Raw genomic sequence first — 21,287 nt, 5'->3', positions numbered from 1 at the left:
AGGAAAAATACAAAAATTCACAACCAAAATGGGAGACTTTAATGCTCTACCAAAGCTTTCATATTAGCTACAAAAACAGACCAAAAAACATCAGTAAGCATATAGACGATCTGAATGACACAATTAACAAGCTTGATTTAATTGACTAACAGAATACTGTACCCAACAATGATAAAATAAACATTCTTACAAGTGCACATAAAACATTTACCAAAATTGACCCTATGCAAGCCTCAATAAATTTCAATAGATTGAAATAAATCAGAATATGTTCTCTGACTCTAGTGGAATTAAACTAGAAATCTGTAACAAAAAAGAAAACTGAAAAAAAAAACTGCACTTTTTGGAAATTAAGCAATGCATTTCATTTATAAATAAGCTAAGGTAAAATATGAAATCACAATGGAAATTTTAAAATATTTTGAACTGAATGAGAATTACGATATGAAAAATCAAAACTGTGGGAAACAGTTAAAGCAGTGCTTGGAGGACATGTATAGCCTTCAATACGTATGTTAAAAAAGAAGGCTAAAAGTCAATAATCTAAGCTTCCATCTCAAGAAGCTAAAAGAAAAGCCAATCAAACCCAAAGAAATGACAGGAAGGACTAAAGATATAAGCATATGTCAATGAAATAGGAAACTAACCTATAGTAGAGATAATCAACAAAGCTCAAGTTTGTTTTTAAAAAAGATTAATAAAACTGATAAACTCCTAGCAAACTGATCAAGAAAAAGAGAGAAAACGAGAAAGAGAACACACAAATTATCAATATTAATGAAAAAGAGGACATAAGAATATTTCCTAAGACATTTAAGAAATAATAAGAGGACAGAATATACAACTTTTTGCCAGTAAGCTTGACAATTTAATTGAAATGGACATATTCCTTGAAATAAAAATTTAACAAAATTGACAAAAGAAATATAATCGGAATAATCCCATATAAAAGAAATTGAATCCATTATTAGAACCTTAAGAAGAACTCCAGGAACAAATGGCTTCACTGGTGAACTCATCCAAACATTTGAAGAAGAAATACCAATCTTTCAAAAACTATTGCAGGGACTAGAAAATTAGAGAACATTTTCCAATAACTTTATGAGGCCAGCATAACATTGATATTAAAACCCCACAAGAGCAACACTTGAAAGGAAAATTGATGCTCTCTCTCTTGAACACAAATGCAAAAATCCTAAACAATATATTAACAAATCAAGTCCAGGGATATATAAAAAGCATAATACATCACAACCAAGTGCAGTTTATTTTAGGAGTGCAATGGTGATTTGACATTTGAAAATAATTTATTTATCACGTTAACAGAAAAAAAATTATATGATCATTATGATAGACGCAGAAAAGGGCATCTGATAAAATTCAATACTGATTTGTGGTTTTTAAAAATTGTAGCAAACTAGAAACAGAAAGAAATTTCTTTAATCTGATTGAGAATAGCCACAAAAAAGCATTGCTCATAATGGTGAGTTACTGAAAACTTTCCAAAATCAGGAACGAGACAAGAATACCCACTCTTACCACATCTATTCAACATTTTACTGGAGGTCTTAGAGCAGTAAGAAAAGAAAAAAATACAGAACATAAAGATTTAAAAGGAAAAAATAAAACTATTGTTTGCAGATGACATGATTAGGTAGATTGAAAAAGCCAAGAGATTCACAGATAAACATGAAGAAGGTTACTAGATATAGAGGCAATACACAAAGAACCACTGTACTTCTATATACCATCAATGATCAAATAAAGAATGGAAAAATTTAAAAAGATGCCATTAACAAAAGACATTTAAAAAATCCAATGCTTAAAAAGAAATCTAAAAATATGAAAAATCTCTACACTGAAAACTATAAAATATTGGGCGATAATAAAGAAGATCTAAATGGAGAACTAGATCATGTTCATGAATTAGAAGACTCAATATTGTTGTCAATTATCACTGTATTGATCTATAGCTTCAAGGAAATACCAATCAAAACCACAGCAAAAAATTTATATGAAAATGCCTACAGCAAAAATAGTCAAGGTGTCTTGAAGGAGAATAACAAACCTGTAGGACTTACAGTATCATTTCTCAAGATTTATTATAAAGCTATAGTTATTAAGACAGAATTCCATTGGCACAAAGGCAAACAAATAGACCAATGGAACAGAGTCCAGAAACATGGTCACCTGATTTAAAACAAAGGTGATGGTGAAAACCAGTGAAGAAAAAAAAATCTCTTTACAAAATCATGCTGGGTCACTTGTATATCAATATGGAATACAGATTAAATTTTGACTCCTCTCTTATACATTTAAATAAATCAGTTCCTGATGGATTGGAGATTTAAATGTGGATTTAGATGGGCTGTGAAAAAAATAAAATAAAGCTTTTAAGAGAAAACAAAGGACCTTGGGGTACACAAATATTTGTTAAACAGGATACAAAAAAAACCCATTAAATGTAAAGAATCAATAAACTGAACTGCATTAAACTTAAGAACTTCTGGTTATCAAGAGACATTATGTTAAGAAAGTGAAAAGGCAAGCCACGGAGTGAGAGAAGATATTTCAACACGATTATAGGTTGAAAGATTCATATCAAAATATATAAAGAATCCCTAAAGATCAATAAGAAAAAGGCATGTAAGCTAACAGAAGGAGGACATTTCACAAGAGATTATCCAAATCGCCAGTAATCATGTGAGTAGGCACTCATTAGACTTCAGAGAAAGGCAAATTAAAACAACCATGTGGTACCACTACAGGACCACTAGAATGGCTACCGTGAAAAAGACAATTCCAAGAATTGACAATGATATGGAGCAACCAGACTCTCCCATACTGCTGGTGGGAATATAAATTGGTATAAACCCTTGGCAGTATCAACTAAAGCTGAGCATATGCAAAACCTATGACCCAGCAATTCCACTCGTAGGCACACACCCAACATACATTTGTTCATAAGTTCACGAAAAAACATGTATAAGAATGTTCACGGCCTCACTATTCATAACCCCAAACTGGAACAATCCAAATATCCATCAACAATAGAAAGGAGAAATAAACTGTGGTAATTAACCAATGGAATACTCTAGAGCAATGAAAACAATCTACAGCAAGGTGGATGGGTCTCATGCACACAATGTTGAGTGAAAGATGCCAGGAACAAAACAGAACATACTGTATACGAGTGCAATTCCATTTATATAAAGTTTGAAACAGGCAAACTAATCTATGGTATTAGAAGTCAGGAGAGTGGTTCCCCTTGGGGGTAAGGTAATGAATGACTGCAGGGGGTCACGAGGTCTGGGAAGTTGGCCATGTTCTGTTTCTTGAAATGAGTACCAGTGACATGGATTTGATTTCATGTGAAAATTCATTGATCTGAATTACTCCATTTTTTTGTACGCTCTACTTCGAAACACAATTACATTAAAAAATAATAATTGCAAGTGTTTGGAACACTTGAAAATATAAAAGTTCTATGAGTTCATAATGATATTTGAGAAAGAGAGAGAGAGAAGAAATAAAAATACTTCATTGGTCACCACTGGAAGTAATGAGGGCACTACCTTATTCAGAAAATTGACCATTAAAAGGAAATAGTAAGCAATTTTCTTGCCTTTCCTGTATGAACTGCATTTCAGTCACCATATAATCCTCGTTGGTGAGAAAAAGCTCTTTACATAGAATGATTACTATTATAGTAAATGTGGGAGGAATAACAGAAGAACAAAAACAAAATTTTGCAAGCCATTATATAATAATTAACTCAGGCCACAACCGCCAGTGGATGAAATTACCAGATGAAAGTTTGGTAGAGCACTTTACAAGTAGGCTGACACCCCTGAGCCCATTAGTTAATCTTAGCATCCGTAAGGGTCCTCAGGCATATGTGCCTCCTGGTGTGACACCTTAGGAAGGACCCAGAGGCCCAAGACTGCATTTCTAACAAGCTCCTAAATGAGGCCACCTTTTGAGTAGCAAGTGTGTAAAATACTCCGGCAAAGGAAACAAAAAAGGGGAGTGAGATAAACGCAGGACATATGGCAAAATCCTCAGAACTGTTTAGAGTATGCTTGCCAAAAACGTGTAACCTGAATTTAACGAGCCATTAGCACTAACTTCCAGGTTTCAGGAAAAGTAGGGGATAGAAGAACAAATCACACTCAGAGGAAGCAAACATGCAAATCCTGAATGAAATGGTCTACAAGTTCTGCAATAAAGCAAAGACTTGAAAAGGACACACAAACCAAAAAATGGGCGAGGGGGCTGCTCTAGACGAAGAGGCTTAGCAACCAAATGTCATGCGTGAACCTTGACTGGATCTTGACGTGAGCAAACTAACAAAAAGAGACATTTTGAGACAGTCAGGAAGATTTGACTATGGACTGGGTATTAGATGATACTAAAGACTTATTGTTAATTCCGTGAGGTGATAAAAACATTGTGGCTGTGGTGAGAAAACATCCACGTATTTCAGAAACGCGTACTGAAGTATTTAGGGGTGAAGTGACATGATATTTGGGATTTGTCTTCAAGTAATGCTTCTGAAACGTTAACATACAAATGAATCATCCCAGCATCTTGTTAAAATGCAGCTTCTGACGTGATAGGTCAGGAAATGGGGCTGAGATGCTAAGTCTCACAAGCTCCTAAGTGATGCCCCATGGCTGGTCCCCGGACCAAATTTTGAGCAGCAAGGCTTTAAAATGTTTTGGCAAAGGAAACCAAAAGAGAGTGAAATAAACATAGCAGTGTGGTAAAATCTTGACAACTGTTACCTGGGTGATGGGGTTCTTGGGTTCGTTGTTATTTTCTTTGGTATTGTACATGCTTAAAATGTTGTCATTAAAACCCAACCTTCCAAAGGCTCCATGAAGAGGTGGAATGTGAGAGGTTTCTGAGGGAGACCTCCCTTCCTTGGTCTCTCACTCCCAGTGCCTCTCCCTGAGCTGGCACACAGTGGGGATCTGTACTTTATTCCTTTCCCTTTCTACCTCTGCCTCGCCCAGAATGATGTGTGAAGACTCATAAAAATACACAATACACTAAGATAAAACTTGCTTTAAAATAATGGGGCAGGTGGCATACAAAGGACAGAAGGAAAATAGTCGTTTGCAAGAGGGGTGTAAAAACAAAGCGGCACAGTCACACCAGGAAGGAGCTTAGGAACTAACTTGTATATCAACAAGTGCCAGCACTTTCTATGACGGGCCCGTCTTTTGTCTCTGAACACAGCACTGGCACACAGTAGGCGCTTAATAAAATTATTTGTTGAATAAATGCATAAATAAGTGAACTTTCTTGAAACCAACACAAGGATGAAAATGATCAGTTATATCATTCACAGGATTCACAAAATTAGAGGGGAAACCCAAAAACTATTCTGGTGAAGCTGAAAAAAAAACACACAGAAAACCAGAAAAAATTTCCCTGCAGGTTCTTTCAGGAAAAACACTAAATGAATAGGGACAAGATGGGCTAAACAAAACAAAACAAAACACTGAATGAATAAACCTGAACCCCACATTTCCCGGAGCTGTTATTCGTGTCCTCCACACGATTGCCCCAAAGTAGAATGCAGAAAATGTAAGCAGCCCATGAGCTCTTCCCTGTCTGGGAGACATACACCGTTTGCAGATCTGATGGAAGCGTCAGAACCCTTCCCAAGTCCCCCCAAGTGCACATTTGCACCAACCTTAGCCTTGCCTGAGCGCTCCGCCTTGAGGCCCTCTCCTGCCTTCCTCCTCATCCTAACTGTGTACCTCCTCCCAGAGCTCTTCCTGACCTCGACCCCTGCTTGGCCACTCTGTACCCCCATAAGCCTTTTCTCTCACAGCCTGAAATTACCTTGCTCACAACCTTGTTTACGTATTGCCTGTGACTGTCCCCTCACCACCAGTCCCTAAGAGACAAGACTGTGTGTCATCGCAGGGCCTGGTATGGTGGCCTACACTAGTTAGGTACTGGATGGGTGAAGGGGGCTCACAGATCCCCTGCGGCCGACCCAGGGCCCCTCAAGTGCTCCAGATCAAGACCCCAGGCGGAGAAGGGGAAGCCCTGTCGTCCATGAACACAGAGTTTAGACAAAGGATGCCTGCAGGGAGTTTGGACTCAGGCTCCTCCACCCACTGCTTGCCCAGCCTTGTGTTTCTGGATCAGCCCGGCTGGGTAAGAGTGGATATCGGCATCCTGACAAAGAGAACTAAGAAGTGAGAATTACCAGCTTCTGGCAAGGGGTGACTGGAAGGCCTTCTTTTGCCCTTTTTACTGTCGTGTACCTTAGACATGATTTAAAACTCCTGAGATAAGTCTGGTCTCCTCAACTGGGCATCCGTGGCACCTCCCTGCCCAGCCCAGTACCCCCTCTGCCAAGTCTGCTCTCCAGCTACGTCCAGCTCCTCTCCACCCCACTCCCTATACACCATCTGCACAGGTCCTACCTCGGGGCCTTTGCACAGGCCATTCCCTCTACCCAGCATGCCTTCCTCACCAACTGTCCTGCCTCTGCCCTATCCTTGGGGGCCCTGCTCAGGCACTCGCTGCCCTAGGAGACAATCCAGATTCTCCACCAGAGTAACTCACTGGTCCCTGCGCCCCCTCAGCATCTTGTGGTGTCACTGTCTGGCTCTGACTATATCCTGTCTGGATCAGAGTGATCTGTGATTAAGTGTTTCCCCCAAACTGTTATCTGCTCTGAGTCATCCATGACAACCCCAGACCCCACCACTGCAAAGCCCAGCTCAATACAGGGCCAGGGCCAGAAGAGGTGTCCTGGAAATGTCAGAATGGGCCAGATTCCTGTTCCCCACTCCACCCCCATCCTCACCCCATTTCCATTTTATTCAACTGAGGGATCTCGGTGCAAGATCCCTGAGGGGTGGGAACGGGGAGGAGACGAGCAGAGAGACACTCACAGCGACCCTGACCCTTCCGATCCTGACTCTTCCGGAGCACTTGCTGTCTTCCAGGCACCACGCTGGGTGCCGAGGCTCAGAGAGGTAGAGGGATGTGTGTCTGGGGCCCAGGTCTGTCTGATTCCAAAGCCTGATTAAAAGCTCGAGGGGTTGGTTAACAGAGAGCAGGGTCACAGCTCCCAGTTGTGCTAGCAGCTCACTGAGCTGGGGAAGAGCTCTGGTGTAGAGGGCTGCTAATGAGGTTAGCGAACCTCCTGTGGAAGTAGCGTGGCATGAGAACCTGTGTGGCGGGAGTCACCATACTCGCTGAGCTTCCCGTCACAGCCGCCAACCCCTCCGAGCCCGGGGTCTGCCAGGGGTGGGTCACCTTGCTGGGGCAGAATCCCTCCAGGCCCAACATTAACCTTTGCTCGGGCTGTCCCTACATCGGCTAACCCCTTCCTTTCTCACTTCCCACTGAGACTCAGAGAAAATAGCATGGGCCCCAGAGGGGGTCCTGAGTTTAAATCATTTTGCCACAAAATCTCTGAAGGACCTTAAGCTTGTCATGTCACCTAAGTGTCCCCATCTGCGATGTGGGGCTGTGCAGATCAAAGGGGGCAATGCCCCACCCAGCGTCTGACACGCTAGCGGCTCAGTGTGTGGGTGCCAAGTTAAGTTATAACCACAAGGGAGGGCTTCTCACGTTCTCTCTGACAGCCATGCCATCCATCCCAAACTCCCCTCACAGGCTGTCAGACATCACAGCCCAGACGAACCAGTGTCTGTCACCACACTACCCACAGGGCTGTCTCCCCCACGCTGTCCCCCGCCACGTGGGCCTGCTGAGTCAGACTAAGACCCTCCCTCCATCCTGTCAGCCACCACTGCCTGCCCCTCCTCTCCCTATCTCCCCCACCACACTTGGTATTTTAAATACATTCTCACAGCATATTTCCGCTTTAGCAAACTGAGGCCCAGGGGGCATGCATTGCCCAAATTTATACAAGGAGCGAGCTGTAGACCCAGGACGAGGCTCAGGTGTCCTGACGCCCACCCGCCTGCCCTCTACCCATTCCCTCTACCCAGCATGCCTCCCTGGGCATGCAGAACAGCCAACAAGGCCTGGGGGCGGTCACCCACAGAGCGCCCATCCCATGGAACAGCTCACCCCTTGGCCCACCCCTCAGTCTTTCCCACGGGAGCCTCAGCGTGTCAGCCCGAAACCTCAGCCACACGAGCCCCTGGCCCTGCCTCACCCTTCAGGGTCTGCCCAACAATGACTAAGAGGGCTTGAGTGCTGCCTGTGTGCCAGGCACAGGGAAAAGCCCTGGTGGGTTTTCTGATCTTCCTCCTAAGTATTTCTCCCCAGTGCCTCTTCCTCCCCGCGCTCACCTGCCCCAACACCCCTGGCCTGAACCATGGCAGCAGCTTCCCCCTGCCTCCTTTCTCCAGGACTCCACCTTCCACACAACACACAAGTCTCACTGTCACCACCCGATGCAACACCTGCTGTGGCTTCCCACGCCACAGCTCAGGGAGAAGTCCAAGCTCCTTCAGCCTGGTTGCTCACATGCCCCCCACACCACACCCTACAACCAACCTCCCAGAGAAGGTCGGAGACGCTGGGCTCCCACATGGGCGGCACTCCCCACTCGGCTTGCCCACAAACACTGCATTTCGGTGACATTCACCTCTAACTAAAATGACCTTTCCCACTCCCCCATGTGTGAGACGGAAGCATCCTGCACTGGGCCCTCCGTCTGGGGCTAGAGGGGTGCTTGTGTGTGTGCAACCTGCTTTCCTTTCACACAGGGGCCCCAGTACAGGGAAGGTGCTGCCCTCACCAAAGGGCCCAGCATGTCCCAGGTGTGGGGGGGACAGGCAACATTAGAGGAGACAACCTTCTGCTCCCACTCAAACTTCACCCTGCACTTCCCTAAACCGATTCCCCTATGTCTTTCTCCTGCACAGAAAGCTCCCATCCCCCACCTATCTGTGTTGCTACAAACTTCCTCAATCTCAGGGCCACCTCAGACACCGTCTCCTCCCTCCCCGCAATGACCAAGATTTTTTATCACACACTTGCACATAGGTCTGGAGTTGTGTCCCAGGCAGAGCTGGGTCTGATGCCTTTCCCCCTCACCCCCCAGCCCCCAGCAGGGCCCAGTGAGACCACAGGCTTCAACCTGAAGGCTGAATCACAGCAGAGCAGGCCCTGGACTTCTGGCTCCTTCACCACTGTAACGTTTTGTAGGCTGATAGCAGAGTTCCCTTCGTAATACAAGGGCTGTAGACTCAACTTCTGACCCCAAGAGGAGAAGTGAGTGGCTGTGGTCACAGAATGAGTCATGGGTGAAGACTGACCTAGGGGCACAGGCCACTAGGTAGCAGAGTGCGAAGGGATGGGGGAGGGGTATGGGCAGCTGCAGGCTTTCAGTGTGTCTGCGTATCTGCGCCCAACTCTAAATTGCCCTCAATTGATGTTGTCTCATCTGCTCCCATGGATGACAAGAGGACATGACCACAATGGGTGGCCGGGGAATGGTGGAAGGTCAAGGTCAGGCCAGAGCAGTTCTGGATTCTCCCTAACCTAGGGAAGCCCAGCCAGGCACATGACAGGGTCAGTCTAAGGGGGTTCCTCTCACTCTCCCCAGCCCCTTGTCACTTTCTCACTTTCCCATCCTCAAGACTCAGCGCTAGTCTCACCTCCTCCAAGAAGCTCTCTAGGATTGGTCCATCCTGTCTCAGGACCTCAGACCTTGGAACAAAACTCACAATTTCCTTTCTCTCCACCCAGACTGGAGCTGCTGGGGCCCAGCTCCCACACACCTCCCATAACTTAGCCAAGTTGCGAGCTAAGTGATTGCATTGCAAGCCTGCTCCTCTTGCTCTCTACTGTCCATCAGCTCAGAGTGCCGAGGCCTCAGAAAGGGGGTTGGTAAGTGTCACCTGGATTGACATTTCTGAAAAAGGTGCTGGGGGTGATGGCTGTCATTCCAGAGGCCACAGGAAACAGACAAGCAGGAGCCAAGTGACACCAGGGTGAGTGTTCCAGGCCATGGGGTATTCTAGAGCCAGAAGGCAGGACAGAGACCTAGGCTGGAGCCCCATTTCTACTAATGCTTGTAACCCTGTCACCTCCTGTGTACTGGGAAGACGTGGACCAGAGTATAAGCATCTTCTCCAGGCATTCTTGGTGTTGGGGAATCAAAGCCGTAAGACAAAACACTTGAGACCCTCCCCATACCTGATACGTAACTGAAAACAAAGTTAAGTCTAAACTGTAGAATAAGGAAAAGAAAGTACAACAAAGTTCTGACTTTTCCACGATGATTATTTTGCTGTTTTTGAAATATCTACTAAAATGTGTTCCAAAATACATGCTTCGCTGGTACCCTGCACGTTTGGCCTGCCTCTTGGTGATCGGGCCTCATGATGGATGCTAATCCCGAGGCCCCTTTCCAGCATGGACTCAACACTCAGACACTGGTGCTCACTGACAGGCCCTGGCCCATCTTTCAGGGAGAACTCAGTCTCCCAGGAGCCCTGACACTACTTCTACGGGACGTCCATCCCATTCTTCTGTCATGCTTCTGACCAGAGCAGGAGACCCCAGGAAGCGTGCCCAGATCACCGAGCAGGACCACCCTGGCCTCGGGTTGATCTGAGTGGTCCCCAGGGGCTGGCTGACCAAACGTGGGGCTCCGGGGGCAGGTAGGGGCTCAGGGCTTGGCTGGCCCCAAGTGGCTTCCATGGGAGGTTTAAAGACCAGAATGGGACCCCCCCCACACACACACACACACACACATACACAGATTCTCATACTGCAACAGGAAGCAGGCTCCCGGAATGCATTCACCCTCTAGTACAGACACACACCTCCGTGGTCTCGGCAACCCTCACATTCGCACAGGGTCCCCACCCTCATCAGCTGAAGCCCTGGTCTGTAGAAGGGTGCTCTGCACAAGGGAGGAGGGTCATTGTCAACCTCCACTCTGAGAACAAACTCTGCAGGGACCTGAGGACCTGCCCAAAGTGGGTGCCATGGGGAGAGGGCCCAGGCTGCGGAGGGGAGGCTGGCTGGAGAAGGAACAGGGTGGCAGAGCTGTGGAGTCTGAGGCCACAGGCCATCAGCCTGTCACACAGCCTCAGGCGCCCTTCTGAGGAAGCCTGCTGATCTGACCCACCCAGAGAGAGGCTCTCCCTGGGGACATTCTCACACCTTTTCTGATCTCTGGTCTGACACAGACAGACAGACAAGGCTGTGCTGAGGGCATGGCAGCCCCTCAGGGCAGGGGGTGAGGCTGACTTACTGGTCACGTAGAGCAGAGTGTGGAAGAGCCACATCTTAGCTGGGGCAGAGGCGGCGTTGCCTGTTCAGCTTCCCCTCCTCAGCTGGGGCAGCCAGGAGGCGGGGACAGAGGCACATACAGGCAAGGACCTGCAGACAGGCACTTTCAAGTGACACAGACGCTCCCACTCTACACAGCTGGCTGCGTGGCTTCCTCAGCCGCTTGCTGGGGGCTGGGTCCTGGGAGCTCAGACACCGTCAGCCCTGCCGGTCACCCACACTTGGATTGGTGAGCGGTGCGGCCTGGGAGCACCACTCTGGGTGTCCTCAGCGCAGAGGTCTCAGGCGCGGGAGCAGGAATTGCCCCACTTTGTTCACAGTCCATGGGAGTCCCAGCCCCCTGCCCCAGGGCCCATCACCACACACTTCAGCCCAGCACCCAGTCGCCTCAGCAGTGAGAATGGGTCCCTCCTCCCACAGGAAATGCCCCACAGCCAGAAACTGGGCTCCTGCACCTGGTCCTGCACTCAAGGCTCTGAGGCTGTGGAGGGCCAGATGAGTGGAAAGATCCAACGAACTGACTGAAATCACTTCCTCAATTCAGCTTTGGCCACATTCTCTTTAAACCCTGGCTGCAGCATCGTGATCCAGAACTAATTTAATAGAGCTCTGAGCTACCAGAACAACGGAAGTAGAATTCCATAAATATTTCAGCATGCCTCTGATGCAAACTGCCAACAGTCTGCAGTCATATTTTAACGTCCCTGTGTGACCAAGTCTGTCGCCTGTCATAGAAGGAAGCTGCTCTCACAACCGTTCCACTGTTGATGCGCAGAGCCGGGCTGTTTCCCAGAGCTCTGCCCTCACGTGCCAGACCTACACTCTCCACACGGTGGTCAGGAGCCACACAGGTGGCAATGGAGCTCTAGACATGTCACCAGTGCAACCAAGGACCTGAATTTTGTTTAGTTTTATTTTACATTCAAAAAAGCAGGGGACTATGTCTCTCTGACCAGAAGACTGTGAGTCCAGGGAGAGCAACTTTGAAGTGTTAATGTGTTAAAACACAGCAGACAATGGTGTTGACTTAATGACTAGATGAAAACCACGTTTATTTTGTTTCTCACATTAAAAGCTTGCTTGGCCGAAGTTTTGTAAAGATCGATGACACTTAAAACATTTCTGCATTGCCCGCTTTGGTCTCACAAAATACCTACAAACTAGTAAGAGCATTCCCCGATGTTACAGTTGTTCGAATAGATAGCAATTCACCATTTTTCACACTGTATATCCAACAGAGAAATTAAACAGCTGAGAAAGCAAAGCTCCAGGTCTGACGATTTGCGTCCCAGATCACAATGAAGACAATCCCAGGTCGGCTGACCCGTCATAGGCCAGCCCTGGCCGTCAACACCGCCCGCCCCGCCAGCTCGGTGACTCCTCCTCCCCACACATGTTCAGTGTCAGGGGCACTTGGCAGAGTGACAAGGGGCTCCTCTCCCCATCACTGGGCCAGAGGGGCAAGCAAGGACCCCAAGCCACAGAGCAGATCAGCAGGACAGGCTAGAACCCAGGACTGCAGCTTGCGGGAGGTGTCTGAGAAGCAGAGCTTGGCGTTTGGAGGGTGAACTTCGGGACACCTCAGGAGGCCAGGCAAAGCGGACGACTGGATGCTGCACCAGGCACAGGGCCACTTTCTGCATCTTTGGAGATGAGGACTCACCCTGCATCCACCTAGGATGTATTTATCTAAGCTTGTTGGTGCCAGTATGGCAGACCCACAATCCTGAGCACATACAGGGTCCCTTCGAGCCTGTCTGACAGGAACTGCTGTCCCCACGAACCCAAACTTACGGTCCCAAGGGCCAGGTGCGCTATGGACAACGCTGGACGTTCAGCAAGTGCGTACGTATCCAAAAGGAATTTGAAAACGACTTCCAAAGTTCGGACTTTAACCAAACGTTAAGGGACCAACTGAAGGGATATTCTACAACATAAGTGGACTGAAGTCTTTAAAAAACATCAATATCATCAAAGACAAAGAAAGGCTAAGGAACTGTTCCAGATTAAAGGAGACTACATGTAGTGTGTGATCCTGGATTGGATCCCAGAGCAGAAAAATAATTGTTTTTAAAAAACATTATTGGTTCAGTAAAATATAGTACTGTTCCTGGGAATGGTAACCAGAAATTCAAGTCTCTGGTTATGGCCAGAAAGATAAGAAGTGAATGGCTTGATTGTGGAGAGTTACATGGAGGGCATCAAATCTAGCTGGAATTTATTTTCATTAAAAACAGGGAAAAAAAGTAAAGTCATAAGATAATAATACACTGTAATTTGGGGAAAAAAACCACGTTATTGCGACAGCTGGCAAAACTGAAACATGAATTATAGATTAGATACTACTGATTAGATAAAATTATGTTTCCTGAATTTGATAACTATACTATGGTCATATGAGAGAATGTCCTTGTTCTTAGGAAACGTACACTAAAAATTTAGGGGGTAAGGGACATAACCTATGCAAGTAACTCTCAAATAGTTCATGGTTCAGAGAGAGGTAAAGGAGAGGGGACGAGGGAAAGAATAAATAAAATGTGGCAAAGTGTTCTTTATTCCACAGTTGAAACGGTTCTATAGTTTCAAAATAAAGTTTTAAAACTTATAGGATGGAAGAGCCATGTGGAGCATGAAGTAAAAGGACTAACTCCTCTGACTTGAGAGTGAGCCAAAAGCTACCTGTGCTCACCAGTGAGTGGGGGTGTTCCCACAGCCCTGCCTCATAGCCTCCACACCAGAAAACGTTTCTAATTACCCACTTGCCTTCTGAGTCCTAGGAAGCTGGGAAGAGGGAATTTGGAAGTGAGAACGTTACCAACACGGAAGCCTAGCGCGAGGACGGCAGTGGAGAGTTGGCAAAGAGCAGCTAAGACCGAAGAGTAGCACGTAGTAATCACTTCCGTTGTGAGCGCTCAGGCTGGCGTGCCGGGCTCTGTGCCAAGGGCCTTCCATGCAAGCCCTCATCTGACCCTCACGGCCACCATGCTGGGTCATCCCCATTCCACAGAGGAGGAGGCTGGCTTGGAGACAGTGGTTAAGTCATTTGCCCAAAGCCATATGGCTAGTAAGTGGCAGACTTGGGACTCAAACAGGTCGGTCCCCTCCAGAACCAGGACTCTGAACCACTACAAACCCCAGTGCCTTTAGATCCATGGGTCTAAATCCCCCCCAGTTCATGAGCTATTAAAAAGCAGGGACCTCATTCCACAAACATATACTGGGATCCTTCTGTTACTGGGTGCCGTGGACTGACCTGTGTCCCCTCCCCCACTTAATGTTGATGCCATAACCCCTAATTTTACTATATATGGAGACAGGGCCTTTAGGAGATAATTAAGGTCCTAAAGGTAGGGCCTAATCCTAGAGGCTTGGTGGTCTTAGAAGAGGAAGAGATCCCGCTCTCCATGTACACGCACCAAGGAAAGGCCACGTGAGCAGTGAGAACATAGCCATCTGCAAGGCAGGAACAGGCCTCACCAGAACCCTAGTATGGACTTTTGAACTTGGACTTCTGGTCTCTAGGCTGTGAGGAAATAAATGTGTTGTTCAAGTCCCCCAGTCAATGGGAGCCCAAGCTGACTCACACTGGGCTACCTCCTAAGAAAGCTCCCAGTCAAGTGTGTGTGTGTGTGTGTGTGTGTGTGCGTGTGTGTGTTGGGAAAGGGGGCCTTCATGGGGAGGGAGCAAAGGAGAGGCTCCTTGTGTCCTTTCATAACTGAGGGGCTGGAGGAGGGGAGTTTGCATTGGGTCATGGAGCCAAGGGTCCGAGGGCTTAGGCCTCAGGCTTGCCCCTACCCCCTTTCCTGTCCAGCTTACAATCCTCATGCTCCTTGGCAAAGTACAGCAAAGATCCTAGAACTCACATTGACACTAAAAGGAAACTGGAGATTATCTCAGTCGAGCCCTTCATTTGACAGGGAAACTGAGGTTCAGACGGGTGAAGGGACTCGCTCAGTCGTTTCCGGTTTGTACGTGAGACAGAGTGAATTCCCAGCCGCAGCCCCCATTCTATTTGACCCTCCGTGAAAGACACTCTACCTAAAAGCACTGCCTCCTGCTCACAGGCTCTCTGAGGAACCTTTATCAAGGACAAGAGAGGACGCATCGCAGGATCAAACCACACAACCCCAGGAAAGAACAGGAAGGCCATGTCTCCTCTTGCCAATCGTGTGGGCCTTTTGCCCTCAGTAACCCCCAGGGGAGACGGTGGCAGTCTGAGGTAACACAAGTCTTAATTAACCACTAAAGAAGCTGGCCATCCAGAGGGTCTCTAGAATTGCTCAAACAAAAACAAATAAGAACCCCAAGGCAGGGCATTGGTTTTGGTAGGTTAAATACTACTCATACTCTAGTTTTATTTATAGCACAGCAGAATCCCACCTCAATGCCTTATAACTATTTGAGATAGGTGTTGGAGCCAGCATTTCCCTAATTGCTCCAAGGAACATCAGAGTTCTGTGAAATGTTCATAAATTTCATTTTAAAAAATGCTACAGTATTTTTTTTCTAAGCTTTATTATATAAACATGTAAGAGAAAGTCCTGGTTATTGGTGGTCAGATCACACAATAACAATCAGCCTTGAAGCAAATGTGCTACTCTCAAGATTACAAAACACACTGTCCTTTTAGTTCTTAAAAGAAAACAGTGGCTTAACTTCTAATTTCCTTCTTGTTACATAAGGTTTAAAAGCAAATAACTACACATCAAACTTACTTGTGCAGCAATTAAGCTGTGAAGCCATGATTTGGTGTTACCTTGAATCCAAACTGCCTGCTGGCATTTCTCCTAATGTTAAGAGTGCTCCCTGTGAGAGCTGCTTTAGGCAAAAAGCTCCATTTCCTCGGGACTTCTCGGGACTGCCGTCACTTTCTTCACCAATAGGACCAGAGGCTGAACTGGCCCAGCTGGTCCCTCTTGGGGGCCTCTCATCCACCTGCCAGCTTCCTTCCCTGCACTTGGGGGGAATGAACGCCTTCTAAAAACTATTCTGATCTACGTTATTCCCTAGCAAATTCTGTATAGAGCTGGGTGAGCTTCAGCTCAGACATGGCCAGACCACCAAACTTTGAATTTTATTGCGATTGTATTAATGAGATTTTTTTTCTTATACAAGTACAGTGTGCACTTCTGATTCACCTTCCTCCTTTTGGATCTGCTGGTCTCAGCCAGAAGCAGACTGCAGCCTGTAGACAAAAGGGCCCCAGCGGGGTTGGGTTACCGCAATTCATTCGTTTACCAAACACTTCTTAAGCACCACTTACTCTGTCCTGGCGTGGTGGGAGGATAGAGAAATACCATGAAGACACCTGCTCATCAGGAGCTCACAGGCTAGCAGGGAAAATAAAATGGGAAAACCAAGCGCTGTGTGTACCTGGCAGACAAGCAAGGACTAGCCTGCAAGAGGACCCCAGGGCCTCAGAAGATGGAGCTGCTCCTGCAGCTGGGGACACACACATTCATCACACGTCTATGGGGCACCCACCAGGTGCCAGACGTGGTACTAGGACCGGGGAAACCCCAGGAACAAGTCAGACGTGGTCCCTGCTCTCACAGAGCTTACAGTCTAGCAAAAAGACAAAGCAGGAACAGGGAATACAATCCAGTGTAAAGGTGTGCTAGCTTGGGAGAGTACAGACATTTGGTATTTTACACACACTTCACTGAAGCAAACACAATGGAAAAAAAGAGACAGGAAAACGAAAAACCACTTTCAGTCATTTGGGCCATTCCCCCTGCTCCTCCACTCCCTGAGCAGGGAGGCAGGAGGGCCTGAGGCGAGCTCGTGCTCTGCGGCTCCTGTGGCCGTCTCAGTTCCCAAGAGCCTCTTTCAAGGAGAGCTTCTCGCCTGAGTGTGATTCTGACACCTACAAATAAGTGTGTTTTACACAACATGGCCCTATATTGCAGACCAACACTTTACCTGGTGCTCAACCAGAGAAACCGTGATCTGTTCCCACAGGGCAGGCACCAGCTGTGCTCACATGGACCTCATGACGCTAGTCTTCAACTTGGCACTTTCCTCAGGGTTTCCTAGGGGAATGGCGATTACTCAATTTTTATCAGAGGCATGACTTTCTAACCTAACCCTGGAATGAGCTGAAACTCCTACGTGGCAGTGCTGTGGGACACAAACAGGGGCCCGTGACCTGGCTCTGGAAGCTGGGTGGCAAGGAGTGGGAGAGGACCAGGCGAGTCTGTCGCTGTCGCTGCAGGAACAGCACTGAGCAGGTGTGAAAGGTTGGTGAGATCAACGTGGGTCCAGGGAACTAGTCAGCAGGGGCCAGGGGACGATGAGGCACAGAGGCCAGAAATACGGCCAGAGGCCAGATCCTGACCAGCCTTAGGAGCTATGAAAGGAGTTTGGGATTTACTCCAAGGGCAATGGTAAAGAAAGGTTTTAAGCAGAGAAATAACGGGAATGACATTCCTACAAAAGTTCATCCTGAAGCACATGAAAAGATGCCCAGTATCGTTAGTCCTCGGAAAATGCACATCAAAACCATGAGACACCAGTTCACATCAGAAAACAACACGTGCTGACATGGATATGGAAAAACCGGAACTCCCATACACTGCTGGGGGAAATGAACCACGAGACAGCCACTCGGAGAGCAGTCTGGCAGTTCTTCAAAAGGTTACAAAGATCAAGTTACAGTCTGACCCAGCAATTCCACTCCTAGGTGTGTAACCCAAGAGTAAAGACAACATATGTCCACATAAAAACCTGTACAGGAATGTTCATAGCAGCATTATCGTAACAGCCAAAAGGGAGAAACAACCCAAATGCCCATTACCAGGTGAATGGATAAATAAAATGCCGTACAGCCACACAGTGGCCTATTATTCAGCAATAGAAAGAAACGAAATACTAACACAAGTTACAACATGGATGAACCTTGAAAATATGCTTCGTGAAAAGAAGCCAGTCACAAACAGCCACAAAGCGTATGATTCCACTCGTATGAATTGTTCAGAATAGGCAAATTCAGAGACAGAAATAGCGGTTATTGGGGAGAACAGGGAATGAGGAGTGACTGCTAACGGGTAGGCGGTTTCTTTTCCATGACGAAAATGCTTCAAAATTGAGTAAAGTGATGGTTGTACTTCTGTGTGAACATACGAAAGGCCCCTGAAGTGTACACTTTAAATGGGTGAATTGTATACTATAAAAAGTATCTCTCAATAAAGCCGCTAAAAACATGAGTGCACACTGGCTGCAGTGCGCAGAACAGAGCGTGAGACGGGGCAGAGGCAGGCAGAGGCCGCGACAGGGATGGAGCGGGAGACGACAGAGGTTGAACTAAGGGGAGGGACTCGAGGGATCAGACTAGAGGAGCCAGGTGAGGAGACTTCATGCCTTGTGGGGGCTCCACAAGTTCTCCTGTAGCTGGTACCTCTCCCGAGAGGTAGAGTGGGAAACAGAAATGAGGTATCTAACTATTATCGAGCAGCAAAAACGTATTTAAAATCTCGCACATGTAAAGACTCCGAGGAATACAGAAACGCACGGAGGCCTGCTGTCCGCATACACGAAGAGTGCGCAGGATAAAAGCCCAGAGCTGCCTGCCAGGGGACTGCGCTGCTCACTCTCCCTCCCAAACTCCAAAGGAAGGGTCCGGGTATTCAGGGCTCGGGTAAGATATTGCAGAATCTGAGTGCCTGAGAGCAGGCTGGAGAGCAAGAGACGCTAAGGCCGACAACTCGGAAACTAACTGAATCTTTACAGATACTTTTCTGGGTTCTGCGTGTTTGTGAGAATTGCCAGGCTGCTGAAGTGGGCATTTCTCTTGGTTAGATCAAAGACCCAATTTTGACTACACACCACCACCCTTCCAGAAAGTCTCCCCTGATCTCTAGCAGGAGACTGGTCAGAGCTAAAAGGCCGTGGGACGGATGGGCCTGAACTACTGCTGGTAAAGGGCCATGACTGGAAAACACAAAGGAAAGCCTAAGAGGGGGCATATTCTGAACAGTGCAGAGACCACGTCAATTGGGACCCTGACCACAAAGACGTCTCTGCCGCCCCGGAGACTGGAATGGGGTGGGGGTGAGTCCCTGACCACCACCTCACACACCCTCAGTTGTCTCCTAGACCCTTCCCCGACCTGCGACAGAAACCAGTGCTGGCCAGCCCACTGCAGCTACAGCTGTGGGAAAGCGTCAGACACCACTGAGAAGCACCAACAAAGCCAGAAGCTCTGCTCTCAGCCCATTCACGTGCTAGATGGGGAAACCGAGGCCCAGGCCCATGGAGCAGAGCCAGAGGCTGACATCCAGGTCTCCGACTCTCAGGGCCTCATACTGTTCACTCATTCAGCCAACTCCTCAAACCTTGGCCCCTTCTCAAGAACCCGACGCTCAGCTGTGTGCTTCCCAGAGCAAGAGGAGCTGAGAAGCCTCGGAAACCTTAAGGCTCAACAGGCAGAGAAACCCAAACCACCTCTTCCCTAGAATTGTATTAGAAGCTGCAACTTATCATGGTTATAAGCTCTAATTTTTCCCAGGAAAGGGGAAAAGAACAGGTCAACCAACAAAATAGGGACAATACAGTTTTTGTTGCAGCTCTTGAGTCTCACAGCCCTTTACTGTATCATCATCAGCATTCCACACTCAGTGACACCACAGTGCGATCAGCTACCCACCATTCTTAGCTCAGACACCAGTAAAGATCTCTGGAACCCAGGGCTGCACTGGCTGCTGAAACGCTCCAGACAAGTGAGTTGTGACATCACAGAAGGGACAAAGGCTTACTATCTCTAACTCCTAGGTTCTAGTGAACTGAAGCGAAACAGTTTTTAAGCCTGCAGAGGGACGCAAACATCAAATACTTGAAAATAAAACTCAGACAGGAAAACAAAATAATCTAACACCTTTTTTGTGGTAAAACAATCTGAAAGGAGTTCAGAAGTAAACGAACTATAATTTCTATAACTATTATCTTATTTGCCAGTTTTGAAGGTGTTTTCAGATGCCAGAACATGGAGACAGAACAAATATCAATGTATTACTTCTAAAGTGATAATAACAGAACCCCATCTCGGATGGATGGATTTTTTTCCTACAGGGGACAAAAAGCGAGTTGAACTCTATGTACAACAGACAAGGCTATGCAATTAGGATCATTTAAAAATAATGAGACTCCTCTCTTTGCCTTCTTCCAAAGTATATAATATATATTTAACAGCACATGAGACACCACTTGAGCTTCCCCTATAGCCAACAGGAAGTATTTTCACATATAAAAATTAAAAATTTAAACTTTTAAATCATTAATATTTTTTAAACATAATACCGACTTAAAAATTGTTCAACATTAACCCATGACCCCGCCCCATCACAAAAAATCCACCCCAAATCCAGAAGTCACAGTTTTTTGTTCCTAAAAATCCCACAGCACTGAACTTGATCTTCACTTCAAGCTGATCGCTAACAAGAGGCCCCTAACAGAAGTCCCCAGGGAGGGATGGAAGCACGATCGCCGCTGCATCTCTTATCTACCTGGGTGGCACTGGTGCATCTCTGAGGTCAGGTCCATGAGATTCGGCCCCCACACTAGGGTCCTGGAAGGGTGAGCTGGCAGCTTCCCTCATCTTCCCCCTCGGACGCTGTCCAATAAGCACCTGGGAATTGACTTTTCTTGGGAAAAGGGTGCTGGTAACAGCTGTCAGGGCCAAGGCAATAGTGAGAAGTTCAGTTCTCTGCTCTTTGGATGAACTGTGTAAAACATTTCTTTTAAAAGACACAATGTTAAAAATATTAAGAAAAACGTCTACAAAATCTGGAGGGCTGCCTTTTTCTCAAAGGGTAAAGCTTGCAGGGTGGTAGGAAAAGAATCGAGGGCCCAGAACTATGACTCTGCAGCAAAAGATAGATGCCCTTCAAAACACGTCACATTCTTAAGATGTCTTGCTGCAGTAACAAGAGCTGAGGGTGACTGTATGAGTAAGAGTGGGAGGGGCGCCAACTCCTGCAGGGGAGCTTCCTACTGAGCACCCCACCCTGCGCAAGAATGTCAGGCTTTAAGGCAGC

The 21,287-nt window shown here is 46.9% G+C and overlaps 2 protein-coding genes across 6 annotated transcripts in view; both read right to left on the bottom strand.

Moving 5' to 3' along the window:
* ITGAE (integrin subunit alpha E) overlaps window positions 1–12,160 on the bottom strand; it is a 54,411-nt gene extending 42,251 nt beyond the window's left edge. For all 5 annotated transcript variants that reach the window (XR_012492243.1, XR_002138378.2, XM_019743791.2 and 2 more), the window contains exon 1: window positions 11,219–12,160. Coding sequence is in view for 3 of the 5 variants with exons in the window: in XM_019743791.2 (XP_019599350.2) it covers window positions 11,219–11,252 (34 nt within the window). In the remaining 2 variants the exon portion in view is untranslated. The remainder of the gene's footprint in view (window positions 1–11,218) is intronic.
* A 118-nt stretch (window positions 12,161–12,278) lies between these two features.
* NCBP3 (nuclear cap binding subunit 3) overlaps window positions 12,279–21,287 on the bottom strand; it is a 34,255-nt gene continuing 25,246 nt past the window's right edge. Inside the window, exon 14 of the mRNA XM_019743796.2 lies at window positions 12,279–20,919. Coding sequence (XP_019599355.1) covers window positions 20,811–20,919 — 109 coding nt within the window. The 3' untranslated portion in view covers window positions 12,279–20,810. The remainder of the gene's footprint in view (window positions 20,920–21,287) is intronic.

This window comes from Rhinolophus sinicus, linkage group LG15, assembly GCF_036562045.2.
Source record: "Rhinolophus sinicus isolate RSC01 linkage group LG15, ASM3656204v1, whole genome shotgun sequence".
NCBI lineage: Eukaryota > Metazoa > Chordata > Mammalia > Chiroptera > Rhinolophidae > Rhinolophus > Rhinolophus sinicus.
The sequence above is the reverse complement of the archived record's forward strand: the minus strand, read 5'-3'. Positions and strand labels throughout refer to the sequence as shown.